General features: G+C 38.1%; 1 protein-coding gene across 4 annotated transcripts in view; it reads left to right on the top strand.

Moving 5' to 3' along the window:
* The first annotated feature begins 9,808 nt into the window (after window positions 1-9,808).
* The window catches only part of cacnb2a (calcium channel, voltage-dependent, beta 2a), a 41,934-nt gene continuing 30,581 nt past the window's right edge, over window positions 9,809-21,161 (top strand). The window contains exon 1 of one of the 4 annotated variants that reach the window (XM_079866704.1): window positions 9,809-9,982. In XM_079866704.1, coding sequence (XP_079722830.1) covers window positions 9,938-9,982 — 45 coding nt within the window. In that variant the 5' untranslated portion in view covers window positions 9,809-9,937. Of the gene's footprint in view, window positions 9,983-16,640; window positions 17,575-21,161 lie in introns of those variants that run through there. The other 3 variants (XM_079866706.1, XM_079866703.1, XM_079866705.1) reach the window with 3 other exon arrangements.

Raw genomic sequence — 21,161 nt, forward strand, 5'->3', positions numbered from 1 at the left:
AGTCCGGTGTACTTAATATAATAACTAGGTATTAACCTGAACCTTACCCTGAACCCAACCTTAGTTCATATAAAGTTCAAGTAGTTACCTTATATTACACCGTACTTTATTTTTTGGGGGTGAACTACTTTTTCTTTTCTTTTTTTGTGAACTAACCCTTTAAATACTGTAAAATAAAGTGCACCTTACTTCTGATAATACATAATACTTTATCTTTACTTGAAACTTATTTGACTGAATAACAAACAAAAAAAAAACAACAAAAAAAATATTCTGAATTGAATAGAAAATTCAGCTTTGCATCACAGAAATAAATTATACACTGTAAATTATTTCCAGGATTTCACAAGATGTAACTGTGATATTTCACAATAGCCTACCAGTATTCAGTATTTATTGTGAAAATAATGCAGGATGTGCAATTACAGGAAAATACTGTAAATTCTGTTTTTCGCGTGCGCTGACATCTGAGCTCTCTCGTCTCCTCCGTGGTCTCACGACGGATTCAGCAGTAAGTGTTGAAATGTCAAATGTTGTCAATTAAATGACAGTTGTTGTTGTTTTTTATGATAGCGCATGTAATTACTATCATAAAAAGTGTTAACCAAATAGCGTTAGTTGTAGGTTCTGTTGTCACGTTAACGTACTCACTCATTTGAGCGTGCATTTTTTTAAACAAGAAATGAACAGGTATGGAATGCCAAAGCTGACATAATAATAAATAAATACATAAATATACGAAGAAATGTAATATATATATATATATAATATATGTAATGTAATATATAATAATCATACAAATAAATGTAAAATAAATAAATGAGTATTTTTACTTTTATTTCCTTATTTATGAATAATTGTAGTTTTTCCACATTTATTTATGCAATTATTTATTTCCACTTTTATTTATTTTCACATTTATTTATGTATATAGCCTACGCATTTATGTTCACATTTATTTATTTCTATTTATTTCCACATTTATTTATTTCTGCATTTATTTATTTCTACATGTCTTCCTCTGTATGCTAATGAGGGGGCGTGTTTTACCTCAGACATAGCAATGTGGAGCTCAGAGTGGCAGTGCTGAAGCTTTGAGGCCACAGTGACACCCTGTGGTGTGACCAAACGATACGCAAGAGCTTTGTGGAAGTGTCTTTACAGGTCACACAGACAGGGAATGAATGATTTGGAGATGGGCAAAATGCCCGAAATCTTATATCATGGTTTATGTCCTTTAATATCACCCTAACTGTATAGGGTTACCACTTTATTCCGGACATGGTCGTAAAACATCAGCTGGTCGGGATTTCTAAAATATCTTGGCACACATGAACAGAAGCCGCATCTTCAACAAATCTGATAACAGACACTTTGATACGGAAGCGCGTGAAATTATCCACTATTAATCACATTTCATGTAAATGCACTGGGTGAGGCTGATAAGTGAGGCTGTTTATTGTCGATGAGACTCGCTCACCAGCTCAGAACGAGGAGACAAACCAGCGCACATTTCACTTTAGTCTGCAAGCATATTGATCAATGCGTTTGAAAGGGGTCATAGAAATGAGAATTCAAATGTTCCTTGATTCTTTGACAGTTAAGAGTTCGTTATACTATAAAAATACCCTGTAAGTTTCAAAACTCAAAACTTTCTTGTTATTCCAAAAACTGCTTTTATTGAAACCAAGGCCAGCAAAGGACAAGATCTAAGACTTGTGACGTCACACTTCAGCTTTGGCCCCGCCCACTGGAGCGTTAGTGAACAGATCGATAAAGGATCAATAATACCATTACCTTCCAAACGATCCTAATGCTAGGATCGTGGGTTTTTCCCACAACAATGTGAATTTCTCAGCAGTGCATTATTTGTTTGTATTCGGTGTATTTCACTGTGGATTATTTGGTAAATTTCGGTGGAGGCTTTGCAAACAGACTTTTACTATATCTGCCAGCAACGCCACAAACATGTAAGTAGTCATGTTTATTCTAATGCCTGATCTGTGATCAGTGATTTCTGATGTAATTATTCAAGTTCAGGCAGATTATCTCTCAAAATATCGTTCAATAATGTTTATGCATCAGTAAATCAGTGACTAAGCAATCAACTTCACGTCGTTTCTCTCAGTAGGATGAAAATAATCTTATTTAAACTTTCATCCGCGATCAACAGGCTGGCTGTCATCTGCTCAATGCTCATCACTGCAACCTTTCATGTGATGGGATTAGATCATTATGATCAATGTAATAGTAAAAACGTAGTAAAAGTTTTAGAGAGTTCCACATGTAATGCTATTTCATATGCAAACATGACAGCCAATCACAGCAGTGGGCGTTTACACTTAAGTCTCTCAGTAGACACGCCCCTTAAAACAGAGCGTTCAAATCAGAGGCTAAAATCAGGCTTGGAAAAATGCCTTTTATTTATAAATTATGACAATTTTTGATGTTAAAATCATACTAACATTATAAAATAATCCAGTCTATGACCCCTTGAAACACGATGGGGGCAAGGGATGATTTGTGTGCAAATTTTGACTCTGTGCTACCATAGTACAGATTGTTAACAGTTGAGTCTTATTCTACTCTTATTCTATTGATATATTATTTTTGCAGGACTGTGCCACTGACGTTGAAGGGATAGTGACGCTACCAAGCACCCCTCGCTTGATTGTCCAAGGTAATGTTGATGTCTTCCTCATGTTTAATGTATTTTAAAGTGTCAAGTCATCCACAGATTTGTTGTGAGCAGTTTCATGTAGGAACTAATAATAATAATAATAAAAATAATAATGCATTTTATTTGTTGGCGCCTTTCAAGACACCCAAGGACACCTTACAGAAAAAATAAACAAGACATGAATACAAGCCCAACAATAATATCAATAGTAAAACCAGGAACTAGTTTCTTTCTTTCATATTTTAAAATGTAATGTATTTCTGTGATGCACAGCTGAATTTTCAGCAGTTGTGAGCAGTTTCATGTAGGAACTAGTTTCTTTCTACCGATAGTTCCTACATGAAACTAGTGTGTGCTGGGCGTTCTGGTGCAATATGGCTGCCGTCTCATCATCCAGGTGGATGCTGCACATTGGTGGTGGTTGAGGAGATTGTTCAAAAGTTTAGGGTTAATAAGATTTTTAATGTTTTTAAAGTTCTCCAGTTCACCAAAGCTGCATTTATTTGATAAAAAAAACAGTAATATTGTGAAATTTTAATACAATTTAACAACTGTTTTCTGTTTGAATATATTTTAAAATGTAATGTATTCCTGTGATGCAAAGCTGAATTTTCAGCATCATTACTCCAGTCTTCAGTGTCACATGATCCTTCAGAAATCATTCTGATTTGCTGCTCAAGAAACATTTCTGATTATATCAATGTTTAAAAAGTTGTGCTGCTTAATATTTTTGTGGAAACAGAGATTCATTTTTTCAGGATTCTTTGATAAATAGAAAGTTAAAAAGAACAGCTGACATTTTTGATCAATTTTATTCATCCTTGCTGCATAAGTATTAAGTTCTTTCAAATGGAAAAAAAAAATAACTTACTTTTGAACGGTAGTGTGCATATATAGAAATGTATGGTTCAATGGAAAACTGTTTTTTACTTCTAAGATAAACAGACACAGTAAGGACACACAAGGGCATGTTTACATTATTTATGGTTTGGTTTCCATCCGGGACATGACTGCATTCTCTGCAAAAATGTAAATAAATAAAAAACAGTTCAAAAGCAGTCAGCAGAAAAGAAGATGACATGCATAAAACAATCGGAAGACAGTCCAAAAGCAAGCATGTTTATTTTTTCTGATACCCATTTGGAGTCATTTAGTGTAAAACAAAATATACAATTCTGCACTGTAGCCTAATAAAAAAATCCAACTTCCATTTAGTCAAAGGTTATTTAAACTATCAAATAAATATAGAAAAATTTCACATTATAAAATTTAGTACGAGTAACATAAAATAAACAGCAATGACTTGCAATATCAAGTTTGGTGTTGAGGGTCCAACTAACATGCTCAGTTTGATCACTGATAATGCACATGAATAATCTGTGTTTTTTGTCAAAGCATGGGGACTTAAACATTTGTTATTCAGAATGAACAGATTCAGAATGTTGTGTTTCCAATAAGATTTTGTTGTAACAGATTTGTTATGTTTAAAGTCACACTTAGAATGTTCTCTTCAGTTAGGTTTATTCCAATTTAACGAGCATACTTGTGTATCACCTTGTTGAACAAACTGAAAAGGTTATTTCTTTACTCCAAAAACTAGACAAGATAGACATACAAATATGCAAATAGACATTTAAAAAATGTAGCTACCTTTCCTGATCTGCTATTTCTTTTATACATTTGTTACCCAGTAGTTAGTGAGATTAAAAAAATGGTGAAATATTTCATTTGAAATATTACTTTTATCCATTTTGCAGGTTCAATACCTGCCTACTTTTTAAGAAATGTGCTAGCATATTTAGATATACAGTAAGCTATAGCTCTCTTTATACACTCTGTAAAATGACTGGGAATGATTATTTTAAAAAGTTCCTGCACACCTGAGTATGGAAAGCAGGAGAGCAAACCAGGAAGTATAACAACCAAGAGTTGGAAAACAAACTGAGGCTTTGGACTAATATTGAGGCGAGAGCTCCCTTTGGTGGGCTGGAGAGGGAGCTGCATGCCACAGAATATCATGTCACAAAATCTAATTGTCTAATTGATTTGTTTTAGGATTTTGAAGGGACCAACATACCTGGGACTTAGGCCACTTAAGCCCTGATGGACAGCCATATTATTTAAGATGGCTGATAACTGGGGTCCCCATACCAGTGGTGGCTGGTATCCTATTATGTAATGGAAGAGTCTTATTGGAACTTGTATGTCTATTCCACATCCATGATTACTTCTTCATCTGAACACTATACCTGAGCATTATTTGTATCCAAAACCACTGACCCCATTCGTGGTCCTGATTATACAATCTAAGGTTCATTTTTCATATATTGAGAACCAAGCTCAGAATGTAATGGAATTTTGATAATTATTGATTGCAAGGCCGGGCATTTAATTGCATGTTAATTGCAATTAAGTGAAAGTGTATTGTTTAAATTGATATTAAATGCAATTAGCTGAACTTGAGGGCTTTTTTTTTTTGATCCACTTAATTAAAATTTTAATTAATTAAATTGTATAATTACAACCATTTATGGTAAATTGAAAATACACTATTGAAAAGTATGTATGTCATGTATTTAAATATATTTGCAATTACACATTTGCAATTTAGTACATTAGAAATATATTTCAAACTTTAAATGTAATATCGAATAACACAGGTTAAAATTACAATCAAGTACTTTACATGTTTTAGTATGATTGTCAGCACATCAAAATAAGTGTACTTTTGAAGCACAACAACAGATTATTCAAATATAATGTACTTTAAAATAAACTTTACAAAGTAAAAGTAAGACAGTAATACAGATTATTACAAAGTGCTCTTTTTAAGTGTAATCAAGTGTTAAGAAACATGACAGTGTTCTCTCTTTAAGTACATTTTAGTGGCCTTTCATTACATTAATATGATATATTATCTGCAAGTACAGTTTTCTTAAAGTACACTACAAGTGTTCAATACAATTAAGTGCATTTATTTTGCATAATGGTAAGTTTAAGGACATTTGGCAACATACATAAAATTTTGATTAATATCAACATTGCTGTAGTTAATATAAATCATACTGCAGACCCCATAAGTCCCTTGACTGCAGATTTGTGGAAGAGTCTTGTTACAATCTAAAAAAATGCATAGTAGCATTTAAGGTTTTGTAATCCAGTTTGATTTTGCAAACCATTTCATATTTGCAACATTTTAATTCACAGCAGTCTTATTTAAAAAAAAAAGAGTAAAAAGTGGTTGAGTTGCGTTAGCGCTGTGTTGAAACTCGCAGTTATGGTTAGGGGAGTGACATTTCCCAAACACGCTCACCAATCAGAACACACTGGTCCAGCCGACCAATCAGAGCACATTGTGCTTTTCGGAAGAAAGGGCTCCATATAGACAGGAACCAGACAGATCGTTACTGGTAGTTGGGAAGAGAGATCGTGCAATAATATAAAATATTTCAAAAATGTGTTTTTTGAACATTAAAGCATGAAACCTTTTCTAGAAGGGTTAGGGAATAGCATTATAGATTCCCTTTGACAATTTACTTTACATCCCGATATTTACAAGAATTTACAAACAGCTTTTTGTGATTGCTGTTTGTTAACATAGTGTCTTTCACTAACCTGATAACTGTAATTGGAAACTACATGTAGTCATTGTGAATTCAAGCCTGAATTATTGATCAGAGGGACAGTTGCAGTAGTAACCATCCTTTTTTCCCCACTGTTAGACAGTGAACATGTCTAAGAAGGTCAAGGTAAGGAAATGGTCTCTGTTTCATTTGAAATGGCCATATATATTTATATTTTTACGCACTTAGTGTTGGGACTAGGGTGAGAAAGGGAGAAACTGAGTGTGTGCATATGTTGGTGTGCATCTAAGTAACCATATAAAACTCTTTGTCTTAAGATTACAGCATTAGTCTTCTTTAATAAGACTTTCTTTCATGTCATAGAGAGCATACAAGAAATATGCGATCATAAGAGAATGTTGGTGTAAAGCAGGGTTCACCAATCTCGGTCCTGGACGGCCGCTGTCCCTGCAGAGTTTAGCTCCAACCAGCTCCAACACACCTGTTTGAAAGTTTCTAGTATGCCTAATGAGACCTTGATTAGCTGGTTCAGGTGTGTTTAATTGGGGTTGGAGCTAAACTCTGCAGGACAGCGGCCCTCCAGGACCGAGATTGGTGAACCCTGGTGTAAAGTCTAGATTGTAAACTCAGTAAATTGAGAAACAAAGCATAACTGTATTTGCTGAATAACAATCTGAATAGTTTTAATTTGGGTTAAATCAGAACACAGTGCAAAACTAACAGAGTCCAACTCAAACAAAACACACTCAGATCAAACGAAACATTAGCCCGCCTTCAAAAAAGCACGCCTTAACAAAAATGTCCAACAGAGGAAGGCAGTAGAGGGCTTAGGCAGGGGATGAGGTGCTGGCAGGGGAAACAACCCAGGACGAGGGAGGATCCAGGGAGGAGACGACGGCAGGAGGAGCCAGGAAGTGACCCTAAACCATGCTACCAGGAAGATGGAACCAGGGAGTCAACTGACAGAGTCGAAGCTGGTGGAGGTGGAGACCCAAGCGCAGCCGAAGAAACCGGGCAACACTAAAGGACCTGGAAGCCGAGGCAGAGCCATATTGATGACTGCCCGTGGTGGACTGAGGCGGAGCCGGTGCTACTGGGGACTGAGGCAGAGCCAGGGGGAAGGAGGAGCACGACAGAGCTGAAAAGGTGGAGAGCCTTTCATCTCCGTCAGGCTCCTCCAAAGGCCAGAAGTCTGTGGTGTAGGCAGAGCCACAACTGACCAAGATGGAGCCGGAGGGAGTCATAAGGACGATGGTCGCAGGTGGAGCCGAGTGAGCGAGTAACCAGGATGATGCCGACTGGTCGACGGGCCGAGGTAGATGGCGAGCATGGTGGTTCGAGGTGGAGCCAGAGGGTCGACACACCAGGGCGGAGTTGTTGAACTGGAAGTCCAAGGCAGATCCGAGCTGCTAGGATGAGCCAACGAAGGAGGAGCCGAAGGGAGCCAGCGGAGACTGGGCCGAAGAACTGGCTAGCATAGGAAGACTGTTATGAGACTGCCTCCTTGGCCAATACATGACAGACAGAGTTCACAGACAGCCTCCTTGGCCAATATGGGACAGGCAGAGATGTTGGAAGTGGGAGTCAGGGTTGGAGCATCATCACTGGACGACGAAACAAGCTTGGTGTTGGGTAACAAAACAAGCTTGAAGCTTGATGGAACCAGCAGAGTAGGAAAGACTTCAGATGGAACTGAAACATTTAAACAGCAGGATGGGACTGGCAGGGAAGGAGGTTGCTCAAGGACCGAAACAAGGAGGGGAACTGGCTCAATGTCACTCAAGTTGATCAGCCTCTCCAGGCAGTCCAATTCCACCAAAATTCCCTCTTGAACGGTTATGTTCATTTCCTGTCTAGCGATGTATGTTTATGCTGACAAATAATTGAATAATGGTTTGTATTTGAAAAAACATCTATCGCGTGTCATTATGTGTAGTGAGTTGGCTCATGTGATGTATGTTTCACCCTTTTGAACTTCCGTTAAGGGAACATAGCATTGATGCTCCCTGTTTTAACGGTGCATTGTGGGACTTTTTAGAAAACGAACGTTTCATTGCACTGAAAGGATTTTGCGATTGAGATAAAAAATAAAAAATAGCCGACTACCTGATCAGTGCCCAGACTACTAAACTAGGGAGCTGATTGAGACGCACCCATTAACTAACACAGGAAACTGAACAGGAAAGCCAAATCAAACAAAACTCAAACAATCAAAAGATCAGACGTAACACTTATAATGTTTGTAGAATTTTTACATCAAAACAGATAACGGTGATTAAAAATAATTGTCCATTTTTTTTATAGATATATATATTGTATTTTGGCTCTTTGATTGAACAATTATACTTCAGGTTCATTTATTTAAGTAAACTTAAGTTCAAGTATATTTTCCAATATAGTACTAGTATACTTGTAAGTGTACTATTTCAATACTTCTTGGAACTAAATTGGTCCAATTTTAGTTTATAAAAAAGTACTTGTATATATAGTTTACAGCATACTTGCAATACAAAATAAATGTTGACGTAAACTATATCTGTTACACTTAAAGTACAGTTATAAAGTATAAATTATTATACATTTACAGCGGGCCAGTTTAGTTCCAAGAAATATTGAAATACACTTAAAAGTAAATTAGAAGTACCTTGGTTTTGTAAAAATAATTATAAAGAAATTGCAGGTAATGTTACATTAAACATGACATTTTGAAGTATTTAGAGTATTTTCTTGTAAGAATTACCCCAATAATCTATTTTATTTACAACTTCAACAAGTTCCTTAATAAAATGTATTTGTTGAATACTTTTTTGTAAGGGATGCCCTGCCTTGACCTAACGTTTGAGCTCAGTCAGGCCATGTACAGTACAAAGTTACAAAATTTAGTTCAAATTTCTTATTATTTTTTTATTGGCATTGATGGTTCTGTCAATGGAATCTTTCCATTCCACAAAATGTTCTTTTATAGTGGAAAAGGGTTCTTTACATTATTATTCTTTACACTGAGAGGAAGAAAATGGTTCTTTTATGAATAAAACTTTTCACAGAACCACTTTTGAGGGCAATTTTTAGGGGGAGGAGTTTGGCAACGCTGGGGAAGGGAGAGCAAGAGGACAAGAGAAGCATTTCTCACTTGATTTTCTTTCACATCTGTATATAGTCAAAACAACATATGTATTCAAAAAAGGGCTGAATAGAGCTGGATTCAGAATACGTAATGCATTAATTGTATTCAGATACATCCCAAATCTGTATTAATGAAGTATAGGGCTGTCACTTTAATATGTTTATTTAGTCACCCTTATTTGCATTGAATAATTTTTACTAACCTTTGGTATAATGTGAGACTCCACATGTGGTTATGTGCATGTCTGAGAGAGCATGGGTTGTTTGTGGGATGGACTGTCACAGTGGGTTTTTTTCTTAGCGTGGGAAAGAGAGAGAATTCTGGGTTTAGCAGAGCAACTTGACGTGCTTTTGGGAGGAGAGAGAATGTAGACTAACAGACCATTCATTTTACAAGCACATATTTGAGCCCCTTCAAACTCAGCCCACAAGAGCGAGAGGAAACCGCTCTTCCTTCTCCCCCCTTCTCTTACTAGGACTGTTTGTAGAGCAACTGGGTGGAGTAGTGCTCTCTGACACACACATTTTGCGCACACACACACACAGACAGATGTTCATAGACATGTACCTCTCAACCAGCGAGGAGTCTGATTTGGTGAGTCCCAATATGAGTTTTAAGCTGCTTACACACTAGTTTTTGTCCGTCTTTGTGACGTTCAACTTCCATTTTTCTTCTCTTTTAAACAATGCACGGCTCCTTTCTGGAATTTTCTAGGCTAGGATTTTGTGGGTGGTAATAACACATTTCCTGAAAGTTTCCAGAAGACTTTTTCACAACCTTGCATTGATGTGTGAATGTGTTAGAGACTGTAAAGGTGTCATTACAAGCCTGTGATTGTCTTAACTACGTATGCGATGGGTTTCAACATCAAGTATAGAATAAATAGAGCTTTCGTAGGCCATGGTACATAGACATACTGAACTTTGGGTTTCTTAAGAACTGTCTGCAACTGCTTGGCATGATAAAACTCAAGGAATAATAACGAGAAATTCATCTGTAATGTCTGGATCACTTTTTGTACTTTTTCTTTTAAGACTAGTTTAGAACATTCATACACGTTTCCTACTGGGTTCGGCATATAGGCCGAAAACAAGAATAGTAAATACAATTGTTCATTTTTTATTGTTTTCTGAATATAGATTTTTCTTTGTTTAATGAAAAGGTTTGGAAAATTTAATGCAGTTAATGGGTGCTCCACTTATAATATAAATTTGTGCATTTGTAGCATGTGATTTTGTAGGTGGCTAGACCGAGATAATTCTTGGTAAATGTTTTTTGCTAGTCATCTCGAGGACAAATAACTACACAACAAATTAAACAGCTTAATATTTAAAGTGTGTGAAAAAGGAAAGACAAGTGAGAAAAAGAGACAAATAACTTGCACTACTAACTGCAACCTTTAAACACTTTAAAATGTAAGCTAATCTCTTAAATCATAGATGTAAGATTACATAGTGTGTGTGTGTGTGTATGTAAATCTTTGGGATTTAGTCAATATGTGTAATTATCCACATTGATGTGTGGTGTTCTAATTTAAAATGACAGAGTGCAACATGGTCGAATACATCCAAGTGAATTTGTGTGTCTGTGTGTGTGTGTGTTTCACACTCTCTAAATTGCCTGAGGAGCACAGCTGAGTCTATGTGATTGTGTGTGTGAGCGAGTGAGACAATTATAAGGGATAAAATAATATTAACATAGGCTCATTGGAAAAACGTGCCTCTACCTGCATTTCTGCTAAACAGTTTCCAGCTGAAATGAACATTAGAGGCAGTAAACACCAATTTGTTTTCCTTTTCACACAAATTATGATTACAAGAGCAGAATTCGATTATTTCACACATTTCCTTGTGCAATATTATGTTATGACCTGAAAACACTTTTACCATATGCATGATTTATAAACTAATACATTTTGATGGTTGCGTCACATCATCAACTCCATATGTACAGCTTTTCTGATATAGTAAACTTGCTCGGTAGCTCACCTGGTACAGCATTCCGGGTGTCTTTGCGAAGCACTCGGGTACAAGTCCCATGTAGAATGTCATGATACTCCACAAAAGAATTCAAAGATTTGTGGAAGCAATGGTATAGTTGCTTCAGCAAATATTTGATTTTGATAACACTATTAGTTAGGTTAGTGTAGGGTTTAGTGTAGATGGTACGTTATTTTCAAACACGGTCTCTATACACATTAACCTTAGCACCACTCCCTGAACTTTTCAGTTATGAACTTCTGTGTATTTATACCGCTACTGAACATCTGAACACAAATTTACGATCAAATGCACATTGATGATTCTTCTTCCGTCTGTTCTTCAAAATGCAATGAAATGTATATTTCTGCAGGCGCGTATAAACTGGTTAATTGTGTCTAAGCAAAGGCATTCGTTTTCTAGACGAACAGTTTGCCTCCACTGCGCAATACCCAAAAATGACTGTGGGTTGGCAGGTGTTCATTTCACACTCTGTAAACAATGGTAGCTATTTAATGCATAATATAAATAAAAAAAAAACTGGTAATGTCATACTTTGTAGTACTGGTATTGTGGCGTAATCTGTTGAATGAATTGAAATCGAATGTAGCTCTACCTGTGGAATCATTCACAGACAGCATACATAAATGTATGTAGGTCCACGGCCACTTCATCCAATGCTCTTAATTTCCTGTTACGACTTCCAAGTGAGAAACCACTTCAGACGATTTAGTGCATGCAGGAAACTGAACAAATCATTCAAACTCAGATTTGCGAACCAATTTAGACAGTTTTGCCAACTTGTTTGATCAAGCCTTTGAACAGAATTGACTCAAAAGAGTGATTCATTTCTCATTTGTGAATAGGGCATCGCTCATGCCCCAGAAAAAAAGAGACGGCGCGCTTGGAATAAACTATGCGTTTATCATGCATTGCATTTAAGTAACTAGAGGAACGTTGCCCAGCATAACAAAGTAAAAGTACCGGTTTTTTAGAAGAAATGTACTTGAGTTAAAGTAAAAGTACCCACATTTAAATCTACTCTTAAAAGAATAAATTTACCCCAAAAATACTCAAGTAAATGTAACGAAGTAAATGTACTCAGTGTTTCCCCTATAAATTTTTCCAGCAGCAGTGCTGTTACGTGCCGGAGGTTGTTACCAAGCCGCGCTCGGGGGTTCGGGGGCATGCACCCCCGGAAGATTTTTTTTTTGCAAATAACCCCTTAAACCATGACTTCTGGCAAGTTTTGTGGATAGAAATGGACATTTTGAGAAATTTGACATACGATCAGCAGAAGGCATGATTATTGCAGCACGTACCTTGAACTGGTCAGAAACAGGATTTCTTTTGTATTTGTAGCCTAATATTGTGAAATATTATTACATGATGTTCGTTTTTAACTTTTTATTAATCAAAGATTTACCATAAGCACAAAAAAAAAGAGCATCACATATCACACATAGCATCACATATTGCTATGCAACCATGAACAGAGGCGCGCCTGAGAAAGCGAGCGCGCCTTGTCGCTTCTATTATGAGCGCGCATACCGCGCGCCTACATTTGAAATAACGAACTTGAGCGCGCAAAAGACACGATATGTGAACAGGCCCTTATGAGCGCGCTTGCCGCGCGCCCACATTTGAAATAACGAATTTGCAAACGCAAAAAACGCGCTATGTGAACGGCCCCTTATGGCAACGTGACATAAAATATTTACATTTGTGGCTCTTTCCTCCTTTCTTGTCAACAAGTGGATTCAGAGCCATCGCATTAGCAGCGCCGCCAGTCGCCATGTTTCACGTGTTTTTAGGTGTGTAAGTGAATGTTGTGATATACTGATCATGTGAAGATTTTGCAGTGGCGCTGAAAATCCAGCGGCGGCGCTGCGCCGCTGCTTAATACATTGTAGGGGAAACACTGGTACTTCTTTCTCCGGAAAGCTTGAGTCCCCTCTGTTGGTCTGCTCGACACTCTGGGAGACCATGGAGATCATGAGGTCTATCGCTCCTCAGCGTGTTGTGTGCCGTCGAGATGCCGGGCTGCAGCGCGGGTTGTCACGGCAACCCAGCATTCGCTCGGCGCTCTAGGTGCGCGGCCCCCTTGCCTATTCTCTGTTGTAGGGTCTACTTCGGTAAAATATCTTGGGTGACCTGAGCGGTGAGGGCTTCTCCTTCGGGAACCAACCCCCTTGGGCCCCTCCCCCTCTAGTGCATCACAAGCTGTGCAGCCTCTGGATGGGATTGCTGGTCCTTCTAAATATGCCAAATATGGAACACCAAAAGTGCCAAATTCTACATAAAAGTTTTCACCTCTCTCACTACCTTTGACGGTGGGGTGGCTATGCCTCTGGCAGGCCACCTCCGCCCTGCATGCGAGGCCAAGGCACTCTTATTGCACAAGGGTAGTTCTGAGTCGGGGTTGAGCTGCGCATGTTGACTGACGTGATCAAGTCACGGCGCAGGTCCTCGACCAGACGATGTCCACCTTGGTGGTCCAGAAGCGCCCCCTGGCTGGCCTTGCAAAGATCCGAGAGGTCGTCAAAGTACACTTTCTCGATGCTCCCATCCTACAAGGTGGCCTTTTCGGCGACACTGTCGAGGACTGGCCCAGCAGTTCTTTGCAGTCAGTAGCAGACTCAGGAGCTTCCCCCGTGAGCCTACTTGCACAGACTCTGTGCAAAGTCAGGGAGGACGAGGAGCAGGTCTTAATAGTTATGCCCTACTGATGCTCATGCTCCTTGCGACAGCCCCTCGCTGGCGCATTCCTCTGAGGAAGGAATGCCACCCTATGCCACCTGCGCACAGATCTCTGGAAACTCCATGTCTGGTCCCTGAACGGGAAGCGGAGGTTCTAGGTGACTTACCCCCTGAGGTACTTAACACCATCACTTCTGCACGATCACTCTCTACGAGACACGCTTACGCTTTGAAGTGGAGCCTGTTCGTCAAGTGGTGGTCCTCTCACAGAGAGGACCCCCGAAGATGTTCAATTAGTGTCATACTTTCCTTCCTGCAGCACGGGTTGGAGTGAAGGCTGTCTCCCTCCACCCTCAAAGTTTATGCTGTTGCTATTTCCGCATATCACAACCCCATAGGAGGTAAGTCGGTTAGGAAGCATGACCTGGTCGTCAGGTTCATTAGGGGGGCAATACGGTTAAATCCTCCTCAACCTCCCTCATACCCTCTTGGGACCTTATTCTGGTGCTTCAGAACACTCCCTTCGAGCCTTTGCAGTCAGCAGACTTACAAATTCTGTGTCGGGCCGACCGACCACCACGTGGTATTGATACCCCGCCTGGCTATGTCCCCAAGGTTCCTATCACTCCCTTCAAGGACCAGGCGGTGAACCTGCAAGCGCTGCCCTCGGAGAAGGCAGACACAGCCCTGGCTTTACTCTGTCCCGTCCGTGCTCTGCGACAGTACATAAACAGAACTCAAAGCTTCAGGACTTCAGACCCACTCTTTGTCTGTTACGGAGGCCAGCAGAAGGGAAAGGCTGTCTCCAAGCAGAGGATGGCCCACTGGATAGTGGATGCCATTGCCTTGGCTTACGAAGCACCCAAACGTGCCTTGCCTGCTTAGGCTGCGAGCTCACTCAACAAGAAGTGTTGCATCCTCCTGGGCCCTGGCACGTGGCACCTTGCTAACAGATATTTGTAGAGCTGTGGGCTGCGGACACCCAACACTTTCGCTAGGTTCTATAACCTATGTGTAGAGCTGGTTACTTTTTTTGTGTAGAGCCGGTTACAGTTGCACTCATGTCTCCAGAGTGAAAAGCCTGTTGAGTCCTCCATTCGGCGATCAGGTTTCATTCTCGCGCAGCTTGTCTTTTCCACTCCGTGTGTGCGCCGCACTCTCCGTTCCGTGTGTGTGTGTGTGTCGGCACGCTGCGCTCTCTGCTCAATGTTCCACTCCGTGTTTGTGCTGCGCATTCTGCTCTGTCGTTAACGGTCCAAACGCTCCAATCATGTACCGATCACGCACTGAAAAAGCAAAGTCCGCACAAATAACGTGAAATTTCTCAGTAGTAGACTTCTGTTTGCTGAGCTGGTTTAGCCTGGGCAACAATGGTAAAATTACCTGCTCTGATCACATGCTCTGGTAATAATAGCTTTGTATGACTATACTTTATTTTGATAATTAGTCAAAAAATAAATCTGTTAAATCTGAGTATGTTGCATAGAACTGAATGAAGAATAATATATTGATATTTTTGATGTTTAATATTTTAATTTGTGTGGACATTTTTCTTTATTTCTCGTTGTTTAATTTAATTAGTGATTCTACGTTTAAATACTGATGATTACAAGTTTGGGGGAAATGCGATTAATTGCAATTAATCACAGCAAATTGTGCGATTAATTAGTTTTTTTTTTTTTTTATCGATTCCCAGCCCTAATATATATATATAAAATTAGAAAATTAGACTTTGTGTAAATCAGTCCTTGACTTTTACAAGGTAAGACAAAATAGAGACAGTGCAAGACAGTTCTCAAATTTCATTTTGTAGACTAATATAGCCTAAATAATATACTGACAATCAGTTGTAAATTGAATAGGTTTATTTAATAATAACAATATTAGCAAGTCTCAGTTGTGCAAGTTTATATCTCTTCCACTTAATGCAATAAATAACCTGTTATATCTCAGACTGAATGCTTATAAGACCTTTGTGTATTAGTATAAAATGAGAGACAATTTATGTGCTGTTTACAGTTTTTAAGGGTTCTTGGGAAACCATTCAAACCCTTTTAAAAAGTGTACTTATAATATATTTTAATATATTTAAGAAGAACTTAACACTTAAGTGTGAAATTCTTTGGACACTTAAGTGGCTTTTGCACAGGTAGGAACTAACCAGTTCCCCGAGAACTAAAAAATAACACACTACAGTTAAAATTATAATCAAGAACTTTACATGTGCTTTAGTATGTTAGTCAACACATCAAAATAAGTGTACTTCTTTAAAACACAAGAATATTAAAACATAGATAATTATTTAAAATGAACAAGTAAAACTTTTAATTTGACATTCCATTTTTAAGTGTGTTAAGAAACAGTCAAAAGTGTTCTCTCTTTAAGTAGGCTACAATTAGTTTAATTTACATTATCTGCAAGTACAGTTTTTTAAATGTAAATATTTGAAGATTTGAAGCGCACATTCAATACAGTTAAGCACACTTCTTTTTTCACAAGGGCAGACGCACATTTTGCAGAAACTGTACACATGCTCCCGCACACACACACACACACACACGTAAACGTGCAGCGGGATTAATCACAGAAGACGACTCACAGATGGAGAGACTGAAGACCAACGCAGAGGCAGAGAGCGAGGAGGATGGGGAGGGTGGGAGATGAGAAAAGAGGGCTGAGTGGAGGCAAAACAGAGGACGTATCAGAGACACAGGAAGACTAAATCATACAGAAATCTGGATGCCTGATGGTTTAACTGAGGAATATGCAGAAGGCGGGAATGACAACGTGTGAAAGAAAATCTGGCTGTTAGAGGTGCAAATCACTGCAGCAAACGTGCTTGCATCTTTAGCGTCGGAGTGCTGGGCTCTGGGGAGCGGGGAAGGGCTCTTCATAGAGGAGCATGACAGCCTGGCTCGGTGGTGTTGCTGCAGCGGGATGGACCGAGTCTCATTCATTTTAGGAGGAAATGCATAGGCCGTTGCAGCTCTCATCATAGCCTACACTATGCGCAGGGATCGAGAGCAAGCACATGGAATTGCGTGCCATCGTCAACAACACAGCAGAACTCTTCGTTCCTACAGCGACAGCACATCTAGCATTGATAACATTAGCCCGGGCAACTGCCAAGAAATTAGGTAGCACTTGACTTTATCTGGGTTAAATTGTAGTTTTAGTCAAAGCTACAAAAACAGCAGTAGTTCATTTGTTGAGGTCCTTCATGCACTTTATCAAACAAGGACCTTCTACTCTGATATAGATTTAGCTGTTTTTCTCTTAACTTAACGATAATTTCATTTTTGACAGTAGCAGCTCTCAGGTTTAAGTAGAATGTTTGCGTATCATTTGGTAGATGATGGGCAGTGTATAGTTGTTTTTAGAGTTTATTGAAGTTTGTGGTTGGTATGGTGAGGAGAGCAGATGCTCTAACTGGATTGGCTGATGAAGGCCTCCTGGATACGACTGCTGAAACGAGCAACAGGAAACCGAGTCAAGAACAACATTGGCGTAAGAAGCTCTTAATCAACACTATTTGTGTTTTTGAGTGAGTTGTGCATTTGAAAATTAACAGCGAAAGGATATGCTAGTATGATACTGAGTGATTTATTGTCTGCATGTTCTTGAATGATCACACCCACATTTCACTTCTGACCTTGCTTGACATTAGGTTACCATGATTCCATGTTAACATAGTGTCTATTCAGTGTTAAGGTTTAATCTCTAAACAGTTCCTTGAATCTCTCTCTAAAGCCGAGTGCACGAAAGGGGGTAGAAATACATACAGAGATGCACACATTCTAATATGTTTTGTTATTATTACTAGCCTTATGAAAAAGTGTGCTTAATTGTATTGATTGTGCACGTGTATTGTTCAACTGTACTTGCAGATAATATAATCTTAAGTATATAAAAAGCAACTTAAGTGTACTTAAAGAATACACTTTCATTACTGTACATCAGTAATGCAAAAGCACGTTTATAAAAGCTACTTAAATGTCCTAATTTAACTAAGACCTAATCCTGGTTTAGTCTAAGCCATGTCTGTGAAACCAAGCCTAAAAGTTTTATTTAAAGTACATTTTTAAAAATGATGTTTTAAAAATCTTTTGTCATACTTTAAAGAAGTAGACTTATTTTGATGTGACTAACATACTAAAACAATCCAAAAATATAAAGATGTACTTAAGTCCTACTTAAGTATGTCAAAAAGCACTCTTAAAGGCACAATATGTAATATTTTTGGATTAAAATATCCAAAAACCACTAGAACAGTGTTATACATTTTGCTGACTTGTGTACTTACATTATCCCAATTTTTTCCAACAATGTTTAAATCCATAGAAATATGCATTTTTAACTAGTGTAAACGGCCAATGTCATTGCGTTGCCTGTCAATGACATCATATCCGCATTACCTTCGATTTCCGTTTTTACCATGTAGATGGCCAAAATGACCCATGTAGTTTTCAGTCAGAACTCTTTCACAGACCCTTTTTTGATTTACCATGAGTAACATGTTTGTACCATGCCTCAGAGACAACACTATTTTGTGGCTAGCATAGCATAATCAGAAAGAGATTTATTTGTAGTAACAGTAATAGAACATTTTCTCCACCATATAATATATTTGATATATTGTATTTTTAGACAATGTATTAAATAAAGTATTTTGTATTTTAAATGTATTTTTAGTATGATGGTTTTGACCAAGTAAAACAGCACTGCATGCGCTACCCCACAATTTTAATTGCACTTGCAGCTATTTCATTAGAAATAAATAAAATAGTGTGAATTTAAGTGATCAAACATAACTGTAACCAAGTTCAAACAACAAAATAAAAGGAGAGGCAGCGGCCGACTGCGGCATATAAGCATAATGAAATATAGCTAGGGAGCTCCTTCATGGGTCTCTCATTACCATTCGCTCCACAGGCCTCAGTCAGTTCCCACGGCTCTCGGCCTCGACCTGTGCCTTTAAGTTCATCTAACTGCATTTAAAATATATTTTAACTAATACAGTTTCATTTGATTACAATTAACATTCTGTGATGTCTGAAGCATTCAGTTCGCAATTAAAAACTTCTTTTAAAGTGTTTCCGTTGTAAAAACTAATTTTTAAAATACAATTTCTGTCATGAAACTCTAGGTGTTTTTTTTGTTTTTTTTATTAAACATTTACTTACAAAATACAAAAGTGAAAAGTCATAAACCAGAAAAGAAAGCCAGAGGTTCAGGGACTGATAAATTTGAATTAATTTGAATTCAGAGTAAGAAAGAAAAACAAATAAATAAATACAAACAAAAAAACTTAAATTAAAAAATGAAGTATCATTAAAAAAAAGAAAGAAATTCTCCCCACAAAACATAAAATAATAATAAAATAAAAAATGTATACAAAAACGCCAAAAAATGAGCATACATTCAAAGTTTTAGTAGCCTTTTTGTTACAAGAGGTAGATCAAGATTTGATATAAAACTTAACGTTCTTGAGAGTGAGAACAATTGGGGGTTACCTTCATAGTTTTACACTTGTGGATAAAATATTTTGCAAGCAAAATAATTAAGTTGCAAAGAAAAAATATATTCTCATATTGCTTCTCAAAAAATGAAAAACCCAAATAAAACATCCTTGAAATAAAGCTCAAAGTCTTTATATAGTTTACAATGAACTGGCAAATGTCGTTCAGGCGGATAGGTCCTTAATGGAATCTGCTTGCAATCACATCATTCTCTATAGGGCACAGCTGATTGGTTCCTGCTGTATCAGCAGCCAATGAGCTCTCTGCTCAACCTTCAAACGCTTGGTCAGCATTTGCTGTAGCAGTTACAGCACGCTTTTCAGAATTCCTCTGAAATTCAACATCTAAGATAAGTGAAGTCTTTATTGTGCAATACCATGCATTATTGCATGGTCTGCCTTAATTACTTTTAAAGTAACCATACACAAGCTTTAAAATCATGAGTCATGTTAACAGTCCTGTTTTAAAGGGATAGTTCGGCCAAAAATGATATTTAACCCATGATTTACTCACCCTCAAGCCGTTCGAGATGCATATGTCAATCATTTTTCAGACGAACACATTTTCAGTTATTTTAGAAAATGTCTTAGATCTTTCAGTGGTTATAATGTCAAGTTATGGGGTCCACTCCTTCAAGTCCCAAAATGTGCATGCATCCTTCACAAAAGTAATCCATCCGGCTCCAGGGAGATAAACGAAGGCCTTCTGAGGGTAATCCGTGCGGTTTTGTCGTAAAAATATACATATTTAAAACTTTATAAATGAAAATATCTTGCTTCCGGCAACGGTCGACGCGCGTTCACGGGAGATGGATGCCGGCGTATGATGTAGGACGTAGCGTTTGATTTAGCTATACTTTACGCTTCCTACGCTACGTCCTACGCCGGCATCCATCTCCCGTGAACGCGCGTCGACCGTTGCCGGAAGCAAGATATTTTCATTTATAAAGTTTTAAATATGTATATTTTTACGACAAAACCGCACGGATTACCCTCAGAAGGCCTTCGTTTATCCCCCTGGAGCCGGATGGATTACTTTTGTGAAGGATGCATGCACATTTTGGGACTTGAAGGAGGTGGACCCCATAGCTTCACATTATAACCACTGAAAGATCTAAGACATTTTCTAAAATAACTGAAAATGTGTTCGTCTGAAAAATGATTGACACATGCATCTCGAACGGCTTGAGGGTGAGTAAATCATGGATTAAATATCATTTTTGGCCGAACTATCCCTTTAATGCTTAGAGTGAATTACTAAGCTAGCAGCTAGCGTATGTGCAATATTACGTTTATGCAGCAGCAGCAAGTGGACAATGCAGTTGCTATGAGGATACAGTGACAAAGCATTGCTGGCAATTTGACTTGTTTGGTTTCGTATTCGCATATTTCAATGGATCTTACAACAATTCTAGTACTTTTGTTCAGCAGCAGCGTATAGTAAATTCAGATTGCAATGTTAGCGAATATTATTTATCAACAGCACACTAGCAATGTTGCGATAAAGTATAAAACACTGTTGTGTCTTAAAGGAGTAGTTCACTTTAAAATGAAAATTAGCCCATAATTTACTCAC

This window comes from Squalius cephalus (genome assembly GCF_949319135.1).
Source record: "Squalius cephalus genome assembly, chromosome: 3".
In the NCBI taxonomy this organism is placed as follows: domain Eukaryota; kingdom Metazoa; phylum Chordata; class Actinopteri; order Cypriniformes; family Leuciscidae; genus Squalius; species Squalius cephalus.